The 26,151-nt window shown below is 44.6% G+C and overlaps 1 protein-coding gene across 1 annotated transcript in view; it reads right to left on the reverse strand.

Moving 5' to 3' along the window:
* Nucleotides 1-26,151, reverse strand: part of LOC121287192 (anosmin-1-like) — a 190,156-nt gene that overhangs the window by 39,804 nt on the left and 124,201 nt on the right. The window contains exons 6-7 of the mRNA XM_041204833.1: nucleotides 18,594-18,723; nucleotides 11,259-11,464 (exon numbers count right to left, since the gene is read on the reverse strand). Of these exons, the coding sequence (XP_041060767.1) occupies nucleotides 11,259-11,464; nucleotides 18,594-18,723 (336 nt within the window). The remainder of the gene's footprint in view (nucleotides 1-11,258; nucleotides 11,465-18,593; nucleotides 18,724-26,151) is intronic.

Below are 26,151 nucleotides of genomic sequence, written 5' to 3' on the forward strand. Positions count from 1 at the left end.
TGCCTTGTCTATGAAAGATCTATCCAACTTAACCTTGAATAGGTTCAATGACCCGGTGCTTTCTGGGAAGAGAATTCCATGGACCAACAAACCTTTGAGAGAAAAAAATCTCCTATCTCCACTTTAAAAGGGAGGCCTCTTATTTTTAAACTATGTCCCCTATTTCTAGTCTCCGCCACAAGATGAAACATCCGCCCAGTATCCACCCTATCCCTCAGGACCTTATATGCTTCAATAAGATCACCTCTCATTCTTCTAAACTCAAATAGATAAAGACCGAGCCAAACTTTCTTCATAGGATAAATCCTTCATCTCAAGAATGACTCGGGTGAATATTTCTGAACTGCTTCTAAACCAATTATATTCCATTTCAAATAAGGAGACCAAAACTGTGCGCAATACTCCAGTCGTGCCTCATCAAGGCCCTGCACAGCTGCAGTAAAACTTCCCTACTTTTTTATTCCATTGCCTTTACAATAAACACCAACATTCCATTTGCCTTTCTAAATATTTGCTGCACCTGGATGTGATTCATGTACCAGGGCACCCAGATCTCTCTGTACCACTGGGTTCTGTAGTCTCTTTCCATTTAAACAGTGTACTTCTTTTCTATTCTTCCTGCCAAAGTAGACAAGTTCCACTGGCCAATTTTTTTGCCCAGTCACTTCACCTGTCTAAATCCCGTTGTCGACTTTTTAACCTCCTCTTGACCACTTACTTTCCTACCTATCTCGGCATCATTGGCAAATTTAGTCTTCATACATTCAAGTCATTGATATTGATTGTAAATAGTTGAGGTCCCAGTGCTGATCCCTGTGGGATTCCACTGGTTACATATTACCATCCTGAAGATGACCAATTTATACCTACTATCTGCTTCCTGTTAGCTAACCATTCCTTTATACATGCTAGTATGTTACCCCCTACACCATATAATCTTATCTTGTGTAGTAACCTCTGATGTGGCACCTCATCAAATGCCTTCTGGAAATCCAAGTACACCACATCTACAGGTTCCCCTTTATCCATGTTGATTGTTCAAAGATCTCTAATAAATTAGTTAAACATGATTTCTGTCACACAAAACCAGCTGATTCTGCCTGATCCCATTATGATTTTCTAAGTATCCAGCTGTAATCTCCTTAATAATGGATTCTAGCAATCTCCCAATGACAGGTGTTAGGCTAACTGGTCTATAGTTTCCTGCTTTTTGACTCCATCCTTTCTTGAATAAAGAAATCTGTTGAGACCCTTACATAATCTAAGGAATTTTGGAAGATTGTAACCATTGGCTTTACTATCTCTGCAACCACTTCTTTTAAGGCCCTACGATACAGGCCATCAGCTCCTGGGGACCTCACAGCCTTTAGGTGTAATAGTTTTCCCAGTACCTTTTCCCTAATGATTGTTTTAAGTTCTTCTCACTCTTTCGCCTCTTGATTTTCTTTGGGAAGTTTTCTAGTTATCTACAGCGAAGGCAGTCAGAAAATATCTGTCCAATGCTTCCGCCATTTTCCTGTTTACCGTTATTAATTCTCCAGACTCGCCCTCCAGAAATCCAGTACTCACCGTAGTTACTCTTCTTCTATTTAAGTACTTGTAGAAACTCTTACTATCTGTTTTTATATTTTTAGCTAGCGTTCTCTCATTTCTAATTTCTCCCTCTTTTTTTTAATCATTCTTTGTTGGCTTTTAAAATCTGTCCAATCATTGTACATGCCACTAAGCATTGCAGAATTGTACAGTGTTTCTTTTAATTTGATACTATCCTTAACTTCCTTACTTAGCCACAGATGGTGCATCCTTCTCATCGAATCTTTCACTGGGATAAATCTTTGTTGAGTGTTATTAAATATCTTCTTAAAAGTTTGCCACTGCATCTCCACTGTCCTACATTTGAACCTAGTTTCTCAGTTCACTTTAGCCATCTGATGCCAAGATAAGAGGTACTTTTAGTTGGCTTGAAAAGAACCTGAAAGAGGAGGGTGGAAACACTAGTTGTGGTCCATGTCAACATAGAAAAGAACAGAGGGAATGTCCTACTAAATGAGTATGGTAGTTAGGAGTTAAATTAAAAAGCAGGACTTCAAGGATAGTAATTTCCAGAATACTATCCAAGCCATGTGCTAATTGGCACAGGCACAAATGGGTCAGGATAGTGAATGCATGGCTGAAAGAATTGTCAGTAAAAATGACCAAGAATTAAAAAAAACAAGGGAGAACAAGAGTCTCCAGTTTCTGGGGCACTGCCGCAAGTTCTAGGTCAGGAAGGAGCTGTACCACTAGGACATGTTGTACCTGAACTGCAATGGAACTAAGATTGTGAAAGAAAAGATAAATAGACCTGTAGAATAAACCTTAAATTTAAGAAAGGGGGAATGGTTTGGGTGGAAATAATAGCAATCTAAATATAAGGAAAAGAGATAAGAGCAAAGTTAAATGTGCAAAAAGAGATAAAGATAACACAATAACTCAGGAAACAGAAAACTTGATAGAAAGTACCAGTAAAAATCTTGTTAAAAATAAAGCAGGAGTAATGAAAAATAGGAACAGACTAAATTTCCTGTAGAACAAATACAAAGCACAATGAACAAAAAAAGGAGAATTGGAAGCAATAGTTAGAAGTGAAGAAACAGATATAATAGCAATAATGGAAACCTAGCTACAGGCAGTACTGGGCTGGCATTGAATGTTAGGGCATGTGCTCTGACAATAGGTCAACGGGTAGCTGAATGGATTGGAATCTAGCTATGAAACAGAAATTATAGGGCAGTTTCCCAGACTTGCAAGAAGTGGGAAGTGGTGTATGCAGTGTTTCGTGTTGGTACCATTGTTTGCCATACACAGGAATGATTTGGATTTTAAGGGGGAGATGACGATGTAGTGGTAATGTCACTGGACTAATAATCTAGAGACCCAGGCTAATGCTCTGGGGATGTGGGTTTAAATTCCACCTGGTGGAAACTAAGTCCAATTAAAAAGTCTGGAATTGATGACAACTATTATCGATTGTTACAAAAACCCTTCTGTTCACTTTAGGGAAGGAAATCTGCCATCCTTCCCCAATCCTGGCCTACATGTGAATCCAGGCCAGCAGCAATATAATTGACTCTTATCTGCCTTCTGAAATGGTCTCGCAAGACATTCAGTTCAAGGGCAATTAGAGATGGGGAACAAATGCTACCCTAACCAGTGAAGTCCACATCCCATGAAAGAATAAAGAAGAAGAAATTGGAATATGGTGTCAAAAGTTGCAGATGATACCAAATTGGGTAATTAGCAAAACTGCACCAAAATACAGGAAGACATAAACAAGTTTGCAGAGTGAGTGGATAAATAGCACATGAGATTAAATATTGCGATTTGCAAATCATTGATCCATAATCTCTTAGAATTATTAATTCAGCAAGTTAATCTAAAAAAAGTGCAACAGAAGCAGACCTCACAAAATACGTAAGATCCTGGACAAAACTAGTTAGCTGGTTTCTTACTAAAAGCAGCCATGGAATGAACTCCATTGACTTGAGTTTGGCTGAACTACCAACCTGGATGTTGCTGATCAAGTTAGTATGGAATACTCTGCAATTAAGTCTATCACATTTGTGCTTTGTTAGAGGCTGGGCAAGTTTCACTATAGCTTTCATTCATGAACTATTATGAGGAATTTCCTCAAGTCATTTAAAGTATTATTCTTGAAAACAAATTACTTTAAGATGGTCTCTTGTCATCTTTATTCTATTTGAATCTACAAAACAGCAGGGTTTTAATATACAAATTAGCCAGTAATCAGACTCAGCACAATGCCACACAATTATCTAATGCAAGCATTGAATATATGAGCTATGTCAATATACATCTCATTGAGAGCAAAATTAAACATGAAATTTAAGGCTAACTGCATCATCCATAACTTCCTAAGGCTACACAAGAAAGAGAATGGAGCTGAAAACAATCCAAATAAAACAAACCATAAAAAGGAAATAGTTTTGTTTTATGCTAAACAAAAACAGAATTACCTGGAAAAACGCAGCAGGTCTGGCAGCATCGGCGGAGAAGAAAAGAGTTGACGTTTCAAGTCCTCATGACCCTTTGTTTTGGATTTCCAGCATCCGCAGTTTTTTTGTTTTTATCTCTTTGTTTTATGCTAGTTAGCTAGCTAACACTCAAGAATGGCTCTTTTGTTTCAAGAAACTAGTGTTGAAGATCTGTTCAAAGTATGAAGACTAAAGTATCCAAAACAAAACTGATGTGTCACTCCAGTTAATGAAAAATAACTCATTCACTTATAACTGATCTCTCAATTATACATTAGCCAAAATAAGAAAATATTAACCATATTCTGAAAGGTGATACGGAGAAACAAACTTCCAATAGCCATCAAGGACCACAGAGGAAAACTTTAATTATATGAGGACAATATTTCTTTATTCTTCAGGGGATATGGACAGCACTGGCAAGACCAGCATTTGTTGCCCATCTCCAAGTGCCCTTAAATTGAGTGGCTTGCTAGGCAGTTAAGGATCAAACTTTTAGAGTCATATGCAGGCCAGACAAAGATGGCAGAGTTCCTTCCCTAAAGGGCATTAGTGAATCAGATGAATTTTTACATCAATCAACGATGGTCACCATTACTGAGACTAGCTTTTCAATTCCAAACTTATTTATGAATACAAATTCTACCAGCTGTCATATTGGGATTTGAACCCAGTTCATAAAGAATTCACCTGGGCCTTGGGATTGCCAGTCTGGTGACATTACCACTGTGCCCGTGACTTGCAGCAATACCGTGGCTGTGAAAACCAGAAAGCAGGATTCCCCAATTCATGATTATAATTGTACTCAGAAAGCCATTTCTTCTTCATTTTCATTTTTTTTTTGTTGTTGAGGCAGGAGGAAACTTAATGTATTTTTCTAGTCTCACTTTTCAGCTCCAACATGTGCTGAAGTCTTTCTAGGACAGGCCCCTCTATGCAGCCCCCAGAGACAGTTTCGAAATGCTGGTCAAACAGGTGGGTTTGAATGGAAGATTCTGCATGGAGCTGCTCCTCCAATCAGAGGAAAAAATCTGTGATTGGAGGAGCAGCAAAAACCAGCAGCGGTGAGCTCAGGGCTCGGGGAGTGTGGACAAGCGGGTGGAGGTACCGGGCAGCGGGGGGTGAGGCAGCCAGAGCAGGGCTCAGGCAAACCGGATCGGGGTCCAGGTGGGCCAGAGCGGGGCTCAGGCAGGCCGAGGCAGGGTCCAGACAGCTCAGACTGAAGCTCAGGCAATTTCGAATGGGGCCCAGGCGGGTTGAAGCGGAACATGAGGCAGCAGGGGCAGTGCCCAATGGTGCCTGAGGAAGTGAGTGACTGGAGACTGTGTGGGAGGCAGTGGGTGAGGGAGTGTGAGGGGGACGGGGTTGAGAGACAGTGTGAGGATGGCATTGAGAGAGAGAGTGAGGGGGAGAGATAGTGTGAAGGGGGAGGGTGTGAGAGAGTGTGGGGAGGGGTGGTGGGTGAGAGAGTGTGGGGGGGGCAAGTGAGAGAGTGTGGGTGTTGTGGAAATTTGTAGGAGCTGGGTGAGAGAGAATGCTGGGGGGAGGAGGGGAGAGGCACATGAGAGAGGAGTGAGAGAGAGAGAGAGAGTGTGTGTGTGAGCAGAGCGTGCTTGCAGGGGCACAGTGTGCCCATAAGTCTGTCTCACTCCCAGTATCAAGATTCTCATTCATCCTCACCCACATGCACCAACATGCACTCTCACAGTGGGTGAGGGTCAGTGAGTGAGCACACTGAGACTGGGAGTGAACCGGACACATACACACACACACACTCACCTTATTATTACTCATTGTTTTTTTGCTAACCAAGGTGTTTCTTTTCATACCTCAGTTTTATTTTGAAATTCATGTTTGTTGTGCCAAAGTTTATTCTTCTGAAATTTCCTAACTCTTGAGTGAGAAAGATTTTTTAAATGTGGTCCCCCCCACGCATTAAGCTTGGACAAGCCTGTACTAGGAGATGTGTCAAAAAGTATAGCTGATTCTCTGACTCACTCCTCCTCTCGATACCTTGGCTGAGACAGCTAACTCATTGTGTGGAAAATCACAAGCATAAAGCCCTATCCACTATTCTGTGGCATTGTGCCTTACTGCTCTCAGACTACTACCAGGTACAGCATTGATTAGGTTTTCTTTTCAACACTTTGTTCAATTTGACTGAAACAATGAGACTTTTCTTCACACAGTAATCTAAAATTACCTCTGACTTTAGTGTTGTTTGAACACCCCCTCAGTTTAACAGAACAATTGCACCAAGTATCAGACTTGACCGTAACGTTTCAACTCTCCCCAGCTGACATGGGTCAAACAGCACTACAACAGGCGTGAAAACAACATCACAGTAACTGAAAGCTACGTGATCCTACAAATTATTCTCATATGTTTATCTTTTAAACAGATGTGCAGCTGAGGCTCTCTGCAGCCTTTTGATGGTGCAGTAGGAATACTTTAGTGGAATTTGTTTTAAGGGCCTTTGAAATATCAAGAATCATTTTATCAGTTTCCAGCTTGTAGATAAACATTCTGGAACTGGTTCCATCACTGCCTATAGAGACATTCCACATTCTTGATATTTGGCCACCTCATGTGGAGTCAGGCTGTGGACAAGTCAGAGGATCTCCTCATGGATCTGTTCCTGGGCCTGGCCAAGATGGTCCACAGCTCTTGTTTGGACGTGTCTGTGTGGCCATGGTCTGGCCACCTGCCTATCTTCTATGGTCTTTTCTGCACCTGGGTGGCCCTTCAGATGGTGCCTGAAGTGTTTGCTGGTATGCCCAAGGCCTTCCACAACTGGTGGGTGTTGCAGGGACTGGACAACATGTGAGAGAGGCTAAATAATATAATGTAAGTCAGTGGTTCTCAAACTTGTTTGGTGGAAGGACTCCTTTTCAAATGGATTAGCAATCATGGAACCCCCCCCCCACCCAACCATCTAAATTATTTACTATATAATACCCAGAATATGAAAGTGCTACATGTAGAGTATTTTAATAATGTTTTTAAGAAAACAAATATTTAAATACAGATATTAGTGAGATGGGTGGGCCTACTTAAATATTTAAAATCTCCCCTCTTTTGAATAAGATTGAATTAGTACTGTGGCAGCACTTTCACAACTTGCAACATACGAATTGGGAACAGGAGTAGGCCACTTGGCTCCTCAAGCCTGCTCCGCCATTCAATAAGGTCATGGCTGATCTGATTTTAACCTCATATTCCTGCCTACCCCTGATAACCTTTTACCCCTTGCTTATCAGGAATCTATTTACCTCTGCCTTAAAGATATTCAAGGACTCTGCCTCAACCTTTTGAGGAAGAGAATTCCAAAGTCTCACAACCCTCTGAGAGAAAAAATTTTTCCTCATCTCTGTCCTAAATTGGCGACCCCTTATTTTGAAACAGTGACCCCGAGTTCTAGATTCTCCCACAAGAGGAAACATCCTTTCCACATTCACCCTGTCAAGTCCCCTCAGGATCTTATATGTTTTAAACAAGTTGTCTCTTACTGTTCTAAACTTCAGTGGATACAAGGCCTGTGCAGCCTTTCCTCATAAGGTAACCTGCCCATTCCAGGTATTAACCTAGCAAACCTTCTCTGAACCGCTTCTAATGCATTTAAAACTTTCCTTAAATAAGGAAACCAATGCTGTACATGGTATTCCAGATGTGGTCTTACCAATGCCCTGTATAACTGAAGCATAACCTCCCTACTCTTGTATTCAATTCCCCTTGCAATAAATGATAAAATTCCATTAGCTTTGCTAATTACTTACTGCACCTGCATATTAATCTTATGCGATTCATGCACTGGGACACCCAGATCCCTCTGCATCTCAGTGCTCTGCAAAATCTCTCACCATTTAGATAATATGCCTCTTTTTTAACTCATCCTGCCAAAATAAACAACTTCACAGTTTCCTACATTATACTCCATTTGCTCACTCACCTAACCTGTCTATATCCCTTTGTAGCCTCCTTACGTCCTCTTCACAACTCACTTTCCTACCTACCTTTATGTCATCAGCAAATTTAACAATTATGCCATAGAGCCCTTCATCTAAATGACTTATATAAATTGTGAAGAGTTGAGGCCCCAGCCCTGATCCCTGTGGCACACTACTCAACACATCCTGCCAACCAGAAAATGAGCCATTTATGCCTACTCTATGTTTCCTGTTAGCTAGCCAATCTTCTATCCATGCCGATATGTTACCCACTACACCATGAGCTTTTATTTTCCACAATAACCTTTGATGAGGCACCTTATCAAATGCCTTCTGAAAATCTAGTAAAGCATATCCACCAGTTCCCCTTTATCCACAGCACCTGTTAATTCTTCAAAGAACTCCAATAAATTAGCTAAACATGATTTCCCTACCAAGTAGAAGAACAAAGGCAGCAGGCACAGGGAAACACCACCAACTGCAAGTTCCCCTCTAAATATGCACCATCTGACTTGGAAATATATCACCGTTTCTTCACCATCGTAGTCAAAATCCTGGAACTCCCTATCTTACCACACTGTGGGTGTACCTACATATCACAGACTGCAGCAGTTCATGAAGTCGGTGCACCGCCTTCTCAAGGCCAATTAGGGATGGGTAACAAATGCTAGCCTTGCCAGTGACACTCACAACTTGTGACAGAATAAGAAAAACTCACCTGGTGCATACTGCCAGCCTTAAAATGCAGCTCTATCTGTATGATCCTCCTGCTGCTCTCAGCACTCCTCCATGAGCGCTTCCCTAGATGAGACAGCCAGCCCACTCTGCACTGCACATGTGGCAACCACACTCCACAACCACCAGGGGGCACTTTTCATTTGATGATACTGGGCAACCCAATATCTCCTTATAGTTTTAATTTAAAAAGACGTACAGAGCCATTCTCACTGTCAGTTGTTACAGTCTGCTCAATGTTGAATATGTAGTGTACATATAAGGAAAGATTAAAAAATACACTAATCACATATTAGTGTATAAATTTGTTGAATGCATTCAGCTGGTACTAATAATCAATGGCATATACCACTGCATTGAGAGTGCCTACTGAGCTATCTTGACAGGAGGGGATCCCACTCCGTCAATGTGCAGATAGTATGTGACAACAATTAATATTTCCATAATGCCAATGCTAGATTTGCAGGAGTTTGCAATGATGCCTCACCTTTTGTTACTCAACCTTCCCTGACCTCCTCAGAGAAAAGGATCAGATCCACAGCTGCCTTCTGTGGGACATAGTATAACCCTTGCTCTCATGCCTAATGACCTGAGTGTCCTGAATAGCAGCTGGTGATCCAGGGAACTATCAAGGTGTTGAAGAGCACACTTCAGTGTTTGGATGGGGCAGAAGGAGGTCGGTAATATGCTCCACTTTGGAGGTTCAGAATGTCCTTTTACAACTTCGCCATTCAGCGAGAGTTGTGCTTCCTAATAGCTTGCCTTTGAGCTCAAACCAATTTTGGTTCTATCCTAAGTTCTCTCTCTCTGGTACTTTTACTCTTTGTTTCATTAGTCTTCATTTTTGCTGTCTGAATTTCTCTTCCATCAAATTATCTTTGTCATTGAGACTCTAATTGTATCTCACTTTACGTTTCCTTAGTCACTTCACTAACATGCTTTTAATACCTAGTCATCTCGTCCTTTTTTTGAGAGCTGTCTAGTCTTTGTTATTACAAACTTACTATTAAAATTGAGCTTTCCAAGCTGGTAATTCAAACAAGCATTTGCTAGTCAATTCCAGCCCCCACAGTCAATAACTGTGCGAATATCATAGCTGACATTTAAATTCAAGCTGGATTTGCTTTAACTGTCCTTTCCCAGTGCTGAATTCCTTCATTTAACTTGTGACCCAACTGAAACATGCAAACCTCGAACCTGCTCACATCAACAGGAATTTATCCAGAGTACAAAAGAGATTTGTTGCCATATTCAAACTAAACATTGCTTTCCAGTTGTGAGCCAACATTATACCTAGGCATCATCTCATGTCAAAACATCCATCCACCACTTTTGTTCAATTTGTTTGATGAAGCCGGATTTAAAAAAAAGATTCGCTCATGGGATGGGGGCTTCGCTCATTTATTGCCCAGCCCTAATTGCCCTTGTGTTCAGAGAACATTTTAAGTGTCAACCACATTGCTGTGGGTCTGGAGTCACAAGTAGGCCAGATTAGGTAAGGACAACAGATTTCCTTCCCTAAAGGACATCAGTGATCCAGATGGTTTTTTAAAGGTCATCACCAGACTTTTAATTCCAGATTTTTATTGAATTCAAACACAAGCTGTGGTGGGATTCAAACCAGGGTCCCTGCAGTATTACTCTGGATGTCTAGAATACCAGTCCAGTGGCAATAGCACTACACCACCACCTCCCATACCACCATGTCACCACCTATAATTGAGTCTTTAGCAGGACAGGGTTCTATTCTTGCACAAAAATGATGGAAGGGAAAAAGCAGATCAAAAAATGTTGCAATATACTTACTGCAACCTTGTCCACATTTTATTACCAGTGACCTGCCTGGTGCAGCACTCAGTATTTCCTGGACAGATACAGAAGACTGAACTTTTAGGTCCTGATGGGGGCAAGCATGAATGCCAATGGATGCGTTAATTCATGCTGCCGGCCAGCTTCCCTGCTCCATCCTGCTCCTGGGAAAGTGGTGAGTAGCCAATTGACCTTGTTAAAGGCTATTTTCTGAGGCTGTCTGGTCAACCTCCAGGTCCCCAGAGGCATCAGGAAAGAGTGTAACTGTCTGGAGGTGGCCTCCAGATGGCAGACTTTGGTGGGGGGGTAGGGCTCCAGCCCTGTCTCTCCCTGCCTGGCTGCTAAAGCCATTTACTAACCTAAAGTCAAAAAGCTTGGAGAGGTGCCTCCATCTTTGGGCACCCTCTTTTTCACTTCCCTCAAAAGGCAGCTTGCTGCTGGAAGGCCACCTACTGGTCACCCAGCTTAGAGAGCCCACCCACTGCCCTTAATTGGATGCCAAGCCTGATCTCTGACCGTTAATTGGCCATATCGGGGAAAATCACAGATGGGTGACTCTTCCCCATGCAATGCGGGGTTTTGCTCCCCCATTTGACCAATTTGGAAGGTTCCGAAGTCTGCAGGGAAAATCCTGCCCAAAGATACAATAAAGAATTGTATCCTGGAAAGCATTTTCCATTAGGGTTTCAAACACAAAGTGGCACGGCTACTTTAGACCCAATTTTATACTTACTCCTTCAATTATCTTCCAGTTTTCTTTCTTTGTGAGAAAAACAGTTTTCCTGGAAACCCACTGACTCCAGTAAATTCTGTAATGGTGAATGAAGAGATCTTCCTCTTGGGGTGGATCCCAGTGAATTATAAGACTGAAAACACCGTTGTGGCTTGCAGTGAAATTGCCTTTCTGCAAATTTCTAGGTGCACCTGGTGGCGAAGGATCTGTAAGGGATGTTAAATAGCGGAGAATTAAGAAAAATCTACACGGAGAATGCAATCGAATAAAAGGACTGGATGAGACTTGTTTGTGTACAAAGTGTCATAAAACTCCTGACCTAGAAGTCCCAGGTCACTGCATTAAATTCTCAGCTACTGCTTGGGATTATCGGCCAAATCAGATTGAAGGAAAGGATGCCTTAAACACAATAATTTTCATGACAAGCCCTGAGATGGAATCTTGAACTAAAATTTAAAAAGTGAATTATTTGAGTTGGTTCTACCATTTCCAGTCTCCTGACACTGGAACCCAGACATTGTCATAACACTGCTCCTTTGTAAGATGTTGGACGAAGAGGATTAAGCATTGCTTGGCAGATTAAAGTTCCTCTGTATAATTGACTAGGTCTGAATAAAGAGTATGCAAGATAAAAGCAAAATATTGCAGATGCTGGAAATCTGAAACAAAAACAAAAAATGCTGATAAAACTCAGCAGGTCTGGCAGCGTCTGTGGAGAGACAAACAGAGTCAACGTTTCAAGTTCATATGACTCTTCTTCGGAGCTAAGGAGAAATAGAAATGTGTTGTGATGGATTTTATACTGTTTAAGATGGGGTGGAGCAAGTGGAGCAAGACAGAAGGTCAGGAATAGGTGAGAGCTAAGGAGAGATTGACAAAGATGTCATGGGCACAAGATAAAGGGAGTGTTAATAGTAGTGGTGAAGAATGAAGGTGCTGACAGCAACATCAAGGTAAGATAGCAGGAGGTGTTAATAGCAGAACAAGGGTCAGTGGTCTGTGAAAACATAACATAGAGACAAGTGACAGAGGGCCATGAGAACATACAAGCCTGGTGAAGCGTTTCTGCAATTTTTTGGGGAAGTTGAGGAGCAGTTTTAATTTTATGAGTACAATCCATGATAGACTAGATTGATCATTTGGATCCATGATACAGTAGATTGTTCACAGTCAATGGAAGAAGCAGGCTCGCCAGGTTATTTTTCATTGTATGATTTCCCTAATGCCATAAAACAAATATGGGTGAAATTTGTCTACCCCAGCAATGCAAAATGGGCTCATATAATTGGCCTGTTATACATTGCGTCAGTTTTTATTTTCCACTGACTTGGAAAGTATTGCCAAGATTTTTAATTTCAAAGCAAGTAAAAGTGACTGTGAGACTCGGAAACAAGTCTCCAAAAAGTGTTTGAACCATTGTTCTGTGAACTTCAGCGGAAAGAAGACCAGGAATGATGAAAAATTGGTTGCCAATTTGATAAGAGCCGGCTTCACACTGCTGGCACAGGTCAATTTCAATTCCTTAGCTACAATTCTTCACAAAACATTTGACCAGAAGGAGTAGATTTGGGAAGGCATTTTGTGTAAGATGAGGTGAGAATGACTGCATTTGACATCAAGGCAGCATTTGACCGAGTGTGGCATGAGGGAGCCCTAGCAAAACTGGAATCAATGGGAATCAGACGGAAAACTCTACGCTGGTTGGAGTCATACCTAATACAAAGGAAGATGGTTGCAGTTGTTGGAGGTCAATCATTTCAGTTCCAGGACATCACTGCAGGAGTTCCTCAGGGTAGTGTCTTAGGCTCAACCATCTTGAGCTGCTTCATCAATGATATTGTTTCTATTGTAAGGTCAGAAGTGGGGATGTCCGCTGATGATTGTACAATGTTCAGCACCATCTGCGACACCTCAGATACTGAAGCATTCCATGTCCAAATGCAGCAAGACCTAGACAATATCCAGGCTTGAACTGACAAGTGGCAAGTAACATTCACGCCACACAAGTGCCAGTTAATGACCACCTTCAATGAGACAATTTAACCATCGCCCCTTGACATTCGATGTCATTTACCATTGCTCAATCCTGACTCTCAACATCCTGGGGGTTACCATTGACCAGAAACTGAATTGGACTAACGATATAAATACTATGCCTACAAGAGCAGGTCAGAGGCTAGGAATCATGTGGCAAGTAACTCACCTCCTGACTCCCAAAAGCCCATCCACCATCTACAAGGCACAAGTCAGGAGTAAAATGGAATACTCTCCATTTGCCTGGATGAGTACAGCTCATCAATCAGGAAGCTCGACACCATCCAGGACAAAGCAGCCAGCTTGATTGGCACCCCATCAACAAACATTCACTCTCTCCACCACCAATGCACAGTGGCAGCAATGTGTACCATCTACAAGATGCACTGCAGGAACCCACCAAGGCTCCATGGACAGCAGCTTCCAAACCCATGACTGCTACCATCTAGAAGGACAAGGGCACTAGATGCATGGGAGCACCACCAGCTGGAAGTTCCCCTCCAAGCCACACACTATTCTTACTTGGAAATATATCGCTATTCCCTCCCTGTCGCTGGGTCAAAATCCTGGAACTCCCTCCCTAATAGCACTATGGCTGTACCTACACCACAGGGACTGCAGCGTTTTAAGAAGGCAGCTCATCACCACCTTCTCAAGGGTAATTAAGGATGGGCAACCAATGCTGGCCTAGCCAGCGATGCCCGCATCCTATGAATCATAAAATATTAGTCTGTGAATATAAAGGTGAGGATGGTGATTCACAATAGACTCCATTATTTTTATGGCATTGGCCTGTGCGTACAGCTAAGATAACAAATATGATCACATTTTATTATTACAGATAAGTTTGACTACACTATTATGATATTTCTTTTTCTCCTCATGAGGTATGATTTTGTATGGTGCAATAAATTATTGACTGCAGTGAATTTACAGGCCAGTACGCAGAACAATCTAAAAGTAAACATACATATAATGCCTCAATGGTTTCGTAATTAATTATCCTCATGGTAGATTACTGGCTGAGACAATGTTTTTTTGAAACTCATGAGGATGACTGCTGGGCTGTTTAGAGTGCACACAAAGTCATAGGAAATCCAATATTGCCAAATTAAGTGAGTGAATTTCAGCGTTGGCTCTCTGATGTTTTTTTTCCCCTGATTTATCAGCTTGCATTGAGGAATAAAAGGCTGACAGCTCCTTCATCACTTGGACAAGGGCACTAGGTCCTCACAGTGGCCTATTGTCACAAATCAAACTTCAAGGCTTGGCCTCTTGCTGCTGTTTTTTTCCCTCTGGCAGAGTTTGTTTGAATGGTGTTTCAGCAAATAGCAAAATGACTTGAGGTTTTAACTTTTTTTTTTGAAAACTAGGCTAACAATCAATGAAATCTTTTTATAGTAAACAAGGAGACTTCTTCAATCAGTAGTGTTTTGCTAAAATCCTAATGCACCTGTTTGAGCTGTGATCCTCATTCAAGTCAGGCTGAACTCTAGCCCTTTAACCTTGGGGTAAATGTTTCATCTGATGAAAAGGAAAGCATCATTGCTGGAACAAAGGTCTATTTTATATTAAGAAAAATGATCAACCTTTGATAACGTCAAGGCCTGCTCTAGTTTGCGGCCCAAAATGTTCAGTTGTCAGTTGTATCTTTTCTTCACCGTATTATCAGAATGGGCTTGTCTTTCATCAGGAGCACTTTTGGGGTTATATGTGGGAGGCTGCAGGGTGAAACCTCTGACCTGCCATTTTCTTATTCATATAAAAGTCTGTAGAACCAGCTGGTCAGCTGACTACTGTTTCTGATTCTGAAATTCTTTAGCAGCTTTGTCATGGCTGGTCTTCCTGCTTTTTCCCCACTTCCCACCCAACTTACGGAGCAAAACTGTACATGCAAACTTGTAGCAAATAAACATGATGAAACTTTAATGCTGTCTGTCACAGATACTTTGGGTGGAATTTAATGCCCCCCCCCCCGGAGGCGAGTTCTGAAGTGTGGGGGAGCCCTTTGACTGGCCAGGAGGGTGGAGACCCATCGCCTCCCTACCTCCCCCTGATTAAATCCGGTGTTGGGGGGGAAGCTTCTGGGCAGCCTTCCTGCCCGGACACCAGTTGAAGCCTGCAAGTGGGGTGCAGGGGAGAACTCGCCATGTGAGGAGACCAACAAGTAAAGTTGGGTTTGCTTGCAGCTCAGTAGAGCCTGTGCCTGATTGAAGAATCCGGCATCCGGCCAGAATTTTCCGTTTGGCGTGCGGGAACGGGCCCTGCACACAGACGCATAAAATGTCGCACGATGACGTCAGGTGTGTATCCCGACATTACCGCGCATCATTCCGATCTTCAGTTCGCCGGGCACACACCAGAGTCGGCTGTGCGCCTGCCGAACTGTCAAAGGCCTATTAATGCCAAAAATTACCTAATTGAACTAACTGTCTGGGCTGCCCGTCCAACCTTAAGGTAGGCGGGCAGGAGAAGGGCCCAGGCGGCATTCACATTGCTCGTGAAACCTCATTCATGGATGGGATGAGGTTTCATGAAGGGTTTATAAATTAAATAACATTTTTTATTAAAATACGTAAACATGTACCGGCTCAGGTGACACTGTCACATGAGGGGACATGTCTGAGTAATTTTTTTTTCTTTTTTGCAATGTTTTATTCTTAAATTAATCTCCCTGAGGCAGCTCCATGCCTCAGGAAGATTTCAGTGCCCTTTTGCGCGCATGTGCGAAAGAGTGCAGGCTCTGACTCTGCCTCCTCCCCCTGCCTGCCTGACGGAGAGAAAATTCTCCCCTGGGGGTGGGGAGGCTTGCTGAGCCATGTCCCTCCCCCATGCCTCTTCCTCTGATACCCCTCTCCCCCGTGACACCCTTACTTACCTTCCTCCAGGGATCCCACGATGACCTCTGGTGAAGGCCCAAATGAATTACTGGCGCTTTTGTTAAAGGACATCTGTTGGCCTCTGATTGACTGGCATCTCTCTGGGGCGGGATTTCCAACCTACTGGGGCAGGTCCTGGAATTAAATGTCCCCTGTGGAGCTGGGCGCCCTGATGGCAGGAATGTTGCTCTCAATTAGGGACTTAATTCCCAACGGGCCCCGGATATCGGGTCAATGGGGTTGGTGGTGGACATTGCTGTACATCACCACCACGACGCCCCCCCCAATCCCCCAACCCCCCCCATTAAATTCTACCCATTGGTTCTACGTTTTATGATGTGCTTTACTTGGAAATGAACTAAACACATGCAAGGGATGGATGAGAGAGTGAGAGAGTGGGAAGAAATAAAGGGGAAAAGAAAAGAGAGAATGCGGAAAATAAAATAAGATCTTGAAAATATTATTTGATACCTTGCACAATTTTAGAACAGCAATAAATGGAATGTACTCAACTTTGAATTTGTGTACTGCACCGTTTGGCTTTGATTTTAACTCTGGGCTTACTTTGGGCAGGCGAGCAATGTTTTGAGCTATAAAGTAGAAAGCTCAGCTGCTTGGTCATCCTGTGGAGGTACCACAATCAGAGGAGTTGTGGTTGTGGGGTAAGCGCGGGATTTTCCACACCCAAATTCCCTCCCAAAGCCAACGGGCCTTTTGCTGGTCTGTCAAGTTTTCCCTCCTGCCCACGAAGATTTCTGTGGCGGGCTGGCCCGGAAAACCCTGCCCCTAATCTTTTGAGGAGGCCAGAGGAACTCTCCCTGCTCCCCATGGTTCCACAAGGAAAGTAAACAAAAATATAACATTTAACCTTTTCGGATTTCTCCTGAACCACTTCCTTACTGGGTTGACCTGGCAGGAAACTCATGCTGCTTCCTGCTCAAGCTCCCTAGTAAAATTTGTAGTTGTGTATCCTTGATGCCATTGGGACCCAACACGTCTATGTTAAAAAGGACTCTGCCAGCTTTAGGCCTTTGTGGCTTGCCCAGTCGAGCAGGTTAATATCGTTGCAGGTCAGGACCAGTGTGGGGAAGTATCCTGGATGATTTTCTCTTGCTTCCCTGACTGGTTAAAATCATCTCCTTTGCTTTTCTTAGAGGTTTTATTTCCAAAATAACCCATTTTCAACTCAACGTTAAAGAATTAATTTAAAAAAAAACACACATTTGGAAGGTGGCCTACTGGAGGCTTACTCCCAAGAGTTGCCACAGGTAGTGGATCTGATTTCAGCCAGACACTTAGGGTAAAGTTAGAAGGAAAAATGAGGCACTTTGTCACAGTGAGGGAGAAAGCTAGTCACCGCCAACCAGATCTCATGCAGTTCCTTGCACTGGAAGAGCTTTAACTATGTCATTTTCCTGATTAGGATAGAGTGGGGTAAAATAGGAGTGGAAATACAGGATAAATAAGTGAAGAGGCTACACAGTGGAGCGCATACCTGCGCCATGCTGTGTTAACTCAATATATTTCAATTACTCAGTTCTTCCTTGAGGCTTTTCCCTGCCTGGCTGATGCTCTGTAACTACAAAGGCGAGAAAAGAAATCTTTATTAAGAACTTCCATTTCACAGAAGAAGCCAATCCACATCCAACAACCTGTTCTGAAAAGTCTGTGGTTTTGAAACAGAGCCATTTAACAATGTCAGTTATATTGGGATCAGGAGGAGAAGTTGAGTGGTCAGGAACTGGCCGAGTAGGGGATAGGGACTGCGGGAGGTCAGGAGTAGTAGGTGTGATGACTAAGTGGAAGTAGTGATAGAAGCAGTTGTCATACTTCTTCACTGTCCTCCCAGTATTCCTGAGGAGGTACTCTAAATCGCAGAATATTGCAGTACAGAAGGAGACCGTTCAGCCCATCGTGACTTTAGCCCATTGTGACTGTGCTAGATATTCAAAAGAGAGATCCAATTAGTCCCATAGTCCTGAAAGCTTTTCATTTTCATGTATAGGTCCACTTTCCCTTTGAATGTTACAGCTGAATCCAACTACCCTTTCTTGCAAGGCATTCAAGATCATAACAACAAGATCAAAAATTGGCACTTTTCACCACTTCCTCCGCCCACCAAGTGTTTTAAAACATAAAGGAAAGCTGGGAAAATAAAGATCTTCTGTCAGTAAATCTCAATAACACACTTAGCCAATTTTATTTTGTGTTTACAAAACATGCAAAAAAATGTAGACTAACATTCATAAGTGTACCATAATTTTCTCAATTCCAGTGTTGATGAAAATTGATCACAGTTGTCTGAATGCTCTCTGCAGATTGGAATGTGACTGGGGTTATGTGGGTGGGGGCAGGGGTTCTTTGATGGCTCTCTATTACAAGCAAGCATGTTTATTATCACTATTCAGCAGCAATCACTTACCTCGGGATGAGTGGAAGTGTTTACTGGGGGTGGTGAAACCTCGAGTTCCATGGATGTTGACTGCAGCTACTCTGAACTGGTACCATATGTTTGGTCTCATATTTTTCAGATCAACATGCTCCTCTATTGTCTGGGGTATTGGAAAAAGGGAAATGAAGAGCAATTATTCACTGTGGACTTCATTGCAATATATTTATAAACTCCATTGGGACCAAAATGATGAATGATGAGATTTAATGGGTTTTGTACAATCTCAAAATTAAATGTCAATTGGTCTTTAAAATGTTGTATCAGAATATGACTAAATGTTTTAATGGTAATATCTTCACATTACAATGAATTTGCATATTTAGCGGAACAATCAATAAATAGCTGGAGTACAGTCAAGTTTATTAAGAAAAAGCTGTGCTGCTGTGATGTGCTGATTTCAAGGGAAATTATTGCCAGTTAGAAGTATTTATCCCACTGTTCAACATACAATGTAATATCTCAATCTTTGACAATTGAGTCAGTGCATTGCTTACACTGGACATTACAAAAAAGGTAATCTGCCTTAGCTCTGACTCTGCTACAGTTATAAAATTTTGGGACACTGTGATCCATTAATTTCTATTGTGAGATTTTTAACATTGTAATTAAAGTGCCAACCAGTGTGGGGTATGCATAAGAGGTATAGAAATGGGATGGCATTTGAGAAAAAGGAAACATATCACTGGGAAAGGACAGATTTTTAAAATATATTGTTTCATAGAAGGTTATGCACATTCTCAGGAATGTACCATGTTACAATGAAGAGTTCACAATAATTGCAGGTAAATGCAGTGACAGTCATGCATAGTTATTGTGTTCTAGGAATTAAGGTGATAGTTGCTTTGACAGGATGAGGACTGCTTGTGTATACGGGACACTAGAAGTATGCAAGGAGGGGGTGGGGCTTAAGTTGTTGGACACTCTACAGGAGCAGAGGTCCTTGTCAGGATTATGTCCAGTGCTGAAGCACATCTCCTCAGCAGGTAGGACTGACACCAGTCTAGATATGGAAGATTGAGGTGGGTGGGGGGAAGACTTATAGGAAAGAATCCATAACTCCTGGCATTTCCTAGCACTGGGTGTAGCCCTGACATAACTTGGGATGCGTAATGTGCAGGTGGTGTTTGGGGTGACTTGGCATTTCCGGTGGACAGTTGAACGTGAGGCATGTACATTTTAACAAGTGCCCTGAATAACATTTTGAAGTGATGACTCTCTGCCGAAACTGGCAGGATTGATGCGAAGGACTTGGACAAGTGCATGGCACTCCAGGGACCCAAGGGAATGAAACCTGGAATAAGGTTAATGCTGATGGGGTGGAGTTTGACAGGTGGTGCCTGACGCTGGGAGGGAAACGCAAGATTGGGGCTGCAGAGGCTCAAAGACATCTTGCAGGGGTCAGGGCGGAGCATCACTCCTCCAGGTTCACAGAAAAAATCTGCAAAAAATTTAAATAAAAATACATGCCGGCTTCTGGCCACTCTTCTGACTCCTATATAGTCTGGCCACTGAGTGACAATGTACAGGTCTCCTGGTTTTCGGAGGTAAAATTGCATTATCGACGCAAGGACATAACTGGCCATAATTTTCGAATGTAAAGTTGGTCCTGGACTGCTTTAGGCAGGTGGCCCATGATTTTTTTTCAGGAAGCAGAAATGCTGTTGGTTGGAAGGCATCAAGAATGCAGAGTGAACTCCCGATTGTCATTTTAACAACCTTTCTGTTCCTTTTCATGAAACACCGGGCAGCCTCTTGGGAGTGCCACCTGTCACAAAGGAGGACAATATTGAAATTAGGATTGAGGTTTGCTGTGAGATGCAACTGTGTTGCAGAGGATCAGCTGTATGGGGATTGGTTTGTATTAGGTTTAATAGAGCACGAGATCCTGGATGATGTGATCGGCACAGACAAAGTGAGGCCCAGGTTTTCGCCATGACAGAGAGGCTCTCTGTCGTGGCAAAAATAGCGGAAATGGCCAAAAATCCTAAATCCCACCCCAAACATGGCAATTCCTATTTTCACAGGGGCAGGGCTTGAGTCAGGCGGGGGTTTACGCATGAGTTCATGCTATATGGAGGAGATGGCCATTTAAATCATCAGCTGCTTCCACTGAGGTGGGATTTTGGTAGCCCAGAAGTGTGAAACTAGGCATGTGCAGATTAGTCCAGGCAAGAGCTGGTCTGAACTTGGATTCATTTGGAGAGCCAGGGCACCCCTTTGGAGAGGTAAAATATCCCTTTGAGTATGGTCCCTGGACACCTTTGAGAGAGGTTAGGCACCCTTTGGGGTAGGTAAGGCACCCTTTGGAAAGGTAAGGCAGCCTTTGGGATTGTTAAAAGTAAACATGATTGTGCGTAAAAAGTGCATAAACTCATTGGAACTGTCAAAGTTGTCAAAGAATTGTTGAAGCTGTGAAAGAGCTGTCGACACTCATTGAAAATATCAAAAATCATTGGAGCTGTCAATGGATTTAACTCTGCTGGGCTTTAAATTTAAAAAGTATGGAGTTAAGAAAAAACACACAGTGCTTGACATTCCATTGTGTGTGTTGACATTAGCCTGAGGACTGTCATTATAGGATTTGAGCCACAATGACTGATTTTACCGTGGGGTGTTTGTTAAGTGAGTAGCTTAACTGACAGCTCCAAGTGGTTATAGAATAAAAATGTTTGTTTTCATAAGAGACTGGTTGAAGGAATTTCTATGTATTAATTTTTTTAAAAAATCAACGAGTGTGTTTTTTTGTTCAAAATAGTAATGTCATCACGAGAGACATTGGGCACAATTTTTGGTCCCACAGGCGGGCGCATGCCTGATTCAATCGGGAGTAAAATAGTGCACGATGATGTCGGATGAGTGTCCTGACGTCATTTCGCTCAGTGAGCACACATGGGTGCCGGATGGATGCCCGCCATGAATTAAGCGGCTACTTAAGGCCCTTAAAAGAACAATTGATAGTGATTTTTCATTGCTCGTGTGATTTTCTGATCATCGCATGGGCAAAAGGGGCAGGCGGGCAGCTGACATTTTCACAAGCCTCGTGCAAGGGTGGGATAAAAAGGGTCAGCAGCATTGCCAGTGTGAGTAGTGAGTTTTGGAGGTAGTTTGCAGCCGGTTGCTTATTGGTACTTGGTGGCTTCATCTCCGTTCGAGGCTTCATTCTCAGCATTTCCAGGCTTCATTTCAGGAGTAATTGCTGCCTGCCAGGCCCCTGGAGGATTCAGACCGTGTGGACCCTTCCAGGTATCAGGCAGCCTTCCGTTACACCCTGGTAAAGGGGAATGTGGTCTCTGCTGGAGGCACCTCCTTTGAGGAGGAAGAGAGGGGCAGAAGGGAGAGGAGGCCAGGTGTCCCAATGCAGCTTCCACAGGAGGGACCTGTGGGAGGAGAGGTGCAGGCACAAGGGGCACAGGGCCAGCTGGCAGTCCAAGGCAGAAGGGGCTGCAGGAGACACCACTATCCTGCGTCCAAGGTTTACAGGCGGCGATGCTATGCCCACGTCTGAAGTGCAATGCCGATGGAGGCTCCACCTCTGAAGGGAGACTGTGACCTCCATTTGCCAGAAGACTGGGCCTGAGATCAGCTCCGACTGTGTGGATGGACACCCCATGCCAGTGGCTCTGAAGGTCACAGTGGGCCTCAACTTTTATGCCTCTGGCTCTTTCCAGGACTCAGTGGGGGGTCTGTGTAGAGTCTCCCAATCAGCTGTCCACAGTTGCATCAAGCTGGTGACAGAAGCTCTGTTTAAGTGGATCCTGCCCTTTATCCTTTACTGTATGAATGAGGCCAGCCAAGCTGAACGGGCCAGAGGCTTTGCAGCGATTGCTGGGTTCCCCCGCGTCCAGGGTACAATTGACTGCCCACATGTGGCCATTAAGGTGTCAGCCGGTCAGCTGGGTGCCTTCATCAACAGGGCGCAATCATCATGCAGATAGTGTGTGACCACAGGATGCAGATTCTGCAAGTCTGTGCAAGGTGTCTTAGCAGCTCCCATGATGCGTATATCCTGAGACACTCCCAGGTGCCAAGGCTCTTTGGTGCTCCAGCCCAACTGGATGGATGGCTGCTGGGTGACAAGGGCTATCTGTTGAAGAGGTGGCTCATGACACCTCTCTGCCAACCAAGAACAGAGGCAGAGAAACATTAAAATATGAGTCATGCCTCCACAAGGGGGGTGGTGGAGAGGACCATAGGCCTTCTCAAGATGCACTCCTGATGCCTGGACCATTCAGGGGAAGCACACTGGTTGTGGTGGCATGCTGCGCTCTCCACAATCTGGTACTGGCAAGGAAGAGTATCTTGATGTAGCTTCACAGGCCACAGATGATGAGTCCAGTAGTGAGTCTGAAGATGAGCACGGTGAGGAGAATGCTGGGGGCGTGGAGCCAGACCATGGAGTCAGGGACACCAGGGACACCTTGATCCAACGCTCCTTCAGCTAGGCTACCAAAGATCAGCTTCAAACACATGCCAGGGCTGTTGCTTCCATCCCGGATGTCTGAAAGGACCCTTTCATTTGAACCTGAAGAACGGTCAGTGCCTGTGCAATAATGTTCAGAGCCACTGATGTCCAGCATTACATACTGGTGTTCCCCACACCAGTGAAATAAAAAAGTGAAGCGTACTCAGGCCATGACGATAAAAACACAATTTATGACATTCTGACAGTTCAATAACCTTAACAGAAACATTTTTGATATTCAACATCAGACCAATACATATAAAGTAAACAAAAATGAACATAAAATCACCCATGACCTGTCCTTCTTGTGCTCATGATGCCTTTAACTTAGGTTTGCGAGTGCTAGGTGCTCCCCCTTGCTGGCACTGGCATTGGAGACAGCCTACTGATTCTGCTGTCTTGATGACCTTGGTAGTCGTCCTCTGGCCAGTGGTGCCTGTGCTGGCCCTGCCTTGGGGGGGAGCGGCCAGAGCCACAGCTGGCATCTCCCCAGTCCCTGCAGCCTCATCAGATGCCACAGTCATTGGCGGAGGGGTGGAGGAGCTGCTACCGTCATCCAGAGCACCCTGAGAGGAGCCTGCAGAGATGACAGGCAGCTCGTGCGCCAACTCCCTGAACACCATTGATGGACAGGCACTAAGCTGGGATACTGGGTGACTCATCCATCTCCCACACTGACACTGGCCACCTGTGGTCATTGCCTGCATGAGGGCTTGCAGGTCCGAGTGCAACCCCAGGAAGCCCTCATGAGGCAGCTGCCTCACCATGAGAGTCGCCAGTCTCTCAATGGAGGAGGCAGTGCGCTCAGCCATGACGTTCAACACAGTGCTCATGTTCCTCATGGGCTCCTCTATCACGGAGACCATGGCATGCAGACCCTCATGAATCTCCGCCAGATCCTCCCGCACATCTCGCTGGACATCCAGCATCTGCCACCTAATGGACAACTCCATAGGCTCATCATCTGCCTTCAACTGAGCATCGTCCTAGTCCCAAGCAGTCCTCCGACTGCTGGTGCCCTGGGCACTCTCTGCCTCCACCTGCACCTCAAGCGATTGTGAAGTGCCCTCACCAATGTGCACCGAGATACTAGCTACTGATCTAATGCCCACTGAGGTGCTGGTATCTACGCTGGTGCCTGCTTCAGAGAATGGGTGTGACGCAGGTGCAAATGATGCCCGGTGGTCCTCTGGTGTCAGGAGTGGCCTTTCGGGGCCTGGATAGCAAACGCCTGCTGGCGGACCTAAAAGGCAGAAGAAGGACATGTTGTTAGTTAAAGTCATCACACTGTCACTGCGCATGCCAGGCACCCTGGTGAGACAAATGGGATCTGCATCATGGTGCCCTCGTCTTCCAATGATCAATGGGGACTGCAGGTTCAAGGCTCACATCAATGAAGAAACTTCACTAGAATGGTTGCACCAGCCAAAATTCTCACCTCTATGCACTGCACTCTTACCTTCTCCTGGCACCCCTGTTGCACGTGGGGCATGGAGAGGTGGGCTCTTGAGCTCTAGGACGTCTTGCTCATACCTCAAGAGGATTAGGAGGCTAGCGGGGCCTCCAGCAGTCCACAACCTTTCTATATTGTTGTGGGCTGTCTTCTCCTGGAACAACAGAGCAGCATTGATTCGTCCAATCTGTACCAGCAGCACCATTGCAGCCTGGTCAACCCCAGCTGAGGAGCACCTGGCAGGGTACATCCAGGTCGTGGCCCTCGAGCCACAGGGCACTCAGTCCAAGCAGCCAGGGCTCACCCCCTTGGCTAGTTCCGGCATGACTGACAGTTGGCACTTGGACACTAACACCCCTGAGATTCATGGGGGGATGGCCAGACCTTAACATATCTGCACACTGACCCATGCCAACTTAGTACTTAGTGCAGCAGGTCATTGAAGTGCTTCTGGCACTGTACCCAGGAGCACCGCACCACACTACAGCTGCTGACCAGCGCTGCCGCCTCCTCCCATCCCTGCAGACAAGGGTGTCCCTCCTGGCGGCCACCTCCACCAGGAGGATGGCGGTGCACTCATCAGAGAACCGGGGGGGGGGGGGGGGGGGGGGGGTAGTGCCCACTAGACCTGCCCTCCCGCCTGCCATGTCCAGCTGCACTCCATAGTGCCGGCTCGGGGAACATTCTCTGGGGCTGCCTAGGCCGCTTTTAAACTGGCTGCCGGGTCGCCATTGGACCAGCTGCTGACAGGCCCCTGCCCCCGCTCGGCCCTTCTCAGCCAATGAGGAGCCATGTTTCATGCTGGGCGGGCTTTAATTGGCCCACCAGTGAGAAATCGTGGTGGGGGCCGGGCAGCGGTCCATTTCCATGCCCGTCCAATGAAGGGAAAACCCCGCTCATTATTTTATGTCAGCATGGCTCCTGACGTTTGTCCATGGTGGATACTATGTGGGTTGGTGTGGAGGGGGTAAGAGCAACTGGGTGGGGACCATGGGTTGGCATGAATTGATACTAAGCTGGCATAGGGGCTATGAAGGGCCATGGGAATGTGGGGGGCATAGAGGGGTATGAGGGGCCATGGGAAGTAGGTGGGAGGCATGAGGTAGCATAGGTTGGCAAGGGGAAAGTGTGGGGTGAGGATTGTTTTTTGTTCTAATCATTTTTAAAATTAAATTCAACAGAGGCGGCCCTCCCACCCAGCAAACTTCTGCACTCTTTCTGGGGCTGGTGGGCCTGACTTCCAATTCAGTTCGCTCCACCACCCCCACACTCTGGAATGAAAATCGGAACTGGGCAACCATTTTTAAAGGTTGAGTTCGCAAAGCTGGGAATTCTCCTGTCTCTGCTCACCTGACTGGGGAGCAAAAATCTGGGCTGAGATGGAACAGCAATGATTCTTTTCCCATGATGATGACTTTTTCCATGCATGCCCTGAAGTCACTTGCATGTAGATTCTTCAGGAAAGTCACTGCTACACCATATATGGTCAAGTTGTCCCTCTAGATTGTTAGGTACCAGGGAGTAATAGCCTGTAATTAGGTTTCCCAGTACCAGTGCTTGAAGTTCAGGAGACTCAGCCCGGGGTTGCAGTCAGAGCTTCCTCAGGCTTATCA

The sequence above is a fragment of the Carcharodon carcharias genome, chromosome 2, assembly GCF_017639515.1.
Source record: "Carcharodon carcharias isolate sCarCar2 chromosome 2, sCarCar2.pri, whole genome shotgun sequence".
Taxonomy (NCBI): Eukaryota; Metazoa; Chordata; class Chondrichthyes; order Lamniformes; family Lamnidae; genus Carcharodon; species Carcharodon carcharias.